Genomic DNA, 2500 nt, shown 5'->3' with positions numbered 1-2500 from the left:
TGTGATTACACAACCCTGATTATGGAAGAAGAACAGAAAATGTGAGTAAGCTGTGAAGAAAAAAAAAAAAAAATAAAAAAATAAAATAAAAATAAAATAAAATATATATAAATATATATATACATATATATATATATATATATATATATATATATATATATGTATGTATATACATAAATAAAAATAAATATATATATATATTGCATTTTTAAACCAATATGGATAATCAACAACTTCTCATGAAGTCCTATCCTTCTGTTATCTTATCAGAATGAGCCAAAATTAATAGAATTAATCAAATTACCCCTTATCACCATCCTACCTCAACTGCTTATACAGGATAAACTACAGAAGTTAAGACATCAATTCCTATCCTATATGCTCACTGCTAAAGAGAAAAAAAATTGTATTCTTAACATTTACCTGAAGATTCATCAGAAAAAAATAAATCTTCAGTAACAATGAGAAATCAGGATTACAAGATATGGGCACGGGATAATCACTCCAGTTGACAGAAATGTCCACTCATGCTCATTCAAGTAGGCTGATTTTTTTTTTATTCTAAATCAAAAGCCCTGCAAAGCCTTTCTTTTGGAGCACTGTACCTGATAAGGTTTGATGCCACCTAGTATGAAATATACTGGGGCTAAAAGCCTTGTTTTTGAGAGCTTCGTCTGTGCCTCATCGTAGCTGGCAGCCTCTTCCATCACTTCACGCGTCAGGAAAGCCACCCAGCTGAAGACCAGAAGTTTAGAATTTGAAGAGGGATAAATCTTGTGGGAGAAAGAATGAAAATCAAGCAATGTTATTATTTCCAAACAACCACTTCTTTAACTCGTTACTAATCAGCCAAATTAACGTATGACCAGTCAACACTGCCAGGAAATTTTCAACATTTGTTTTCTTTACTTAAACAACTAAGAATTATGTAAATTTACTGAAGATAGCAATAAGACTTGAATCCAGACACTAGAGAGTACTCAAATTGCATATGAAAAAGTGCACATATGCCAAATCTTGCCATCAGCAATCATGCATTTGAAAGGGCCTAGGTACTGTCAGAAAAAAAATCTATCATTACCTTTACATGTGGTCAAACAGAACCAGAGAACTACACTCTGCATTGTGGGTGGGGCATCTTATTAGCCCCTCCCATGGCTAGTGTTGCCATATGATGATCTTATTACAATATTCGAGGATCGAGACTAATGAACCAGATATTTGGAGCATGGGTTTCAATGACTGTACTTTGCTTTGTCTATGTATTTATATGTTAACCCTTTTTTAAATATCTAAAAAATAAAATAAACGTATTGCACTATTTACTCTCATTATGACTTAGATCACGAATAAGAACAAAACATATTTATCATCATACACAAAGCAAACTGAACCAGAACCTTTATTTCTAATTTAGGATAACACCCCCATTCACACAGCAAATGTGAAAGCATGGTTTTGGCCTTTAGATTGGCCTTCCAGATTGTTGTGTTGCCACACCCACCTAAATTACCAGATTTAAATCTCATTGAACATATTTAGGTAGCTAATGGGCAGACACATGTCCATGGAAAGTCCTCTCATTCAATTTGGTGTCATCTAAAATGCATTGCATGGGAATGGCTGTGCAGTGATGAAGGGCACAAGATGGTGACAGAACTACTGGCATTAATGCCATGATGTTTGGAGGCTGTTTTAGCAGGCAGGGGGAGGGAATACACATTATTGATATTAAAAACCTGTGTTATTTTCCTTTTAATCAACACACTCTACTATTAAATAACATATACATTTCACTATAAAGGAATTCATGCTAACTTTATTATACATCCCGGAGGGTTGCACAGAAATAAATATGGAAAAGAACTATAGAAGACATGACTGTCATACAGAGACATCTGATAAATCAGAAAAAGAAATGATGAATACCAGATTTGGATTAAAAAAAAAAAAAAAAAAAAAAATAATAATAATAATAATAATAAAAATAGAAAGAAGAAATAATTAAAAAAAAAAAAAAAAAAAATTAAGATAAGCATTTTGGAAAAAAAAAAAAATCGAATTGTTTCCTATACATAAACAAAACGGAATTTGACTTGCCTCTCATTTCCCAGGAGGGATAAGCATGAAATCACAGAAAATGGAGATTGTAGGAAAGATTTAACCATTTGACACAGCCCTTATTTTTCCTTATATTCAAAATAGGTTGTAATTATGTGTAGACATTTGTAGAAACAAATTGTAAGTCTTTTTTTTTTCTTTTTTCTATTTTTGACTGTACATGTGTTGCCAATTGACATTATTCTATTACTTTTTAATTTTGCATACACATAATCAATTCAACATTTTATTTATTTTTAAGGACTCCAGCACATATATAACATTTCTGTATCCCAAATCTACATTCGTACAACTACAGTGCTAACTGGCTTGCCTCGATATTCCACAACACTTTGTCAAATTTTTCACATTAGATTGCGTAAAGGATAACGGCCGTTTT

The 2500-nt window shown here is 32.0% G+C and overlaps 1 protein-coding gene across 1 annotated transcript in view; it reads right to left on the bottom strand.

The window, feature by feature from the left end:
* Positions 1-2500, bottom strand: part of LOC125032549 (acid ceramidase-like) — a 16456-nt gene that overhangs the window by 983 nt on the left and 12973 nt on the right. The window contains 2 exon segments of the mRNA XM_047623758.1: positions 1-15; positions 606-735. The exon segment at positions 1-15 is cut by the window's left edge and continues 78 nt beyond it. Of these exon segments, the coding sequence (XP_047479714.1) occupies positions 1-15; positions 606-735 (145 nt within the window).

This window comes from Penaeus chinensis, chromosome 14, assembly GCF_019202785.1.
Source record: "Penaeus chinensis breed Huanghai No. 1 chromosome 14, ASM1920278v2, whole genome shotgun sequence".
NCBI lineage: Eukaryota > Metazoa > Arthropoda > Malacostraca > Decapoda > Penaeidae > Penaeus > Penaeus chinensis.
Note: the sequence above shows the minus strand (reverse complement) of the source record. Positions and strands in the feature narration are given on the sequence as shown.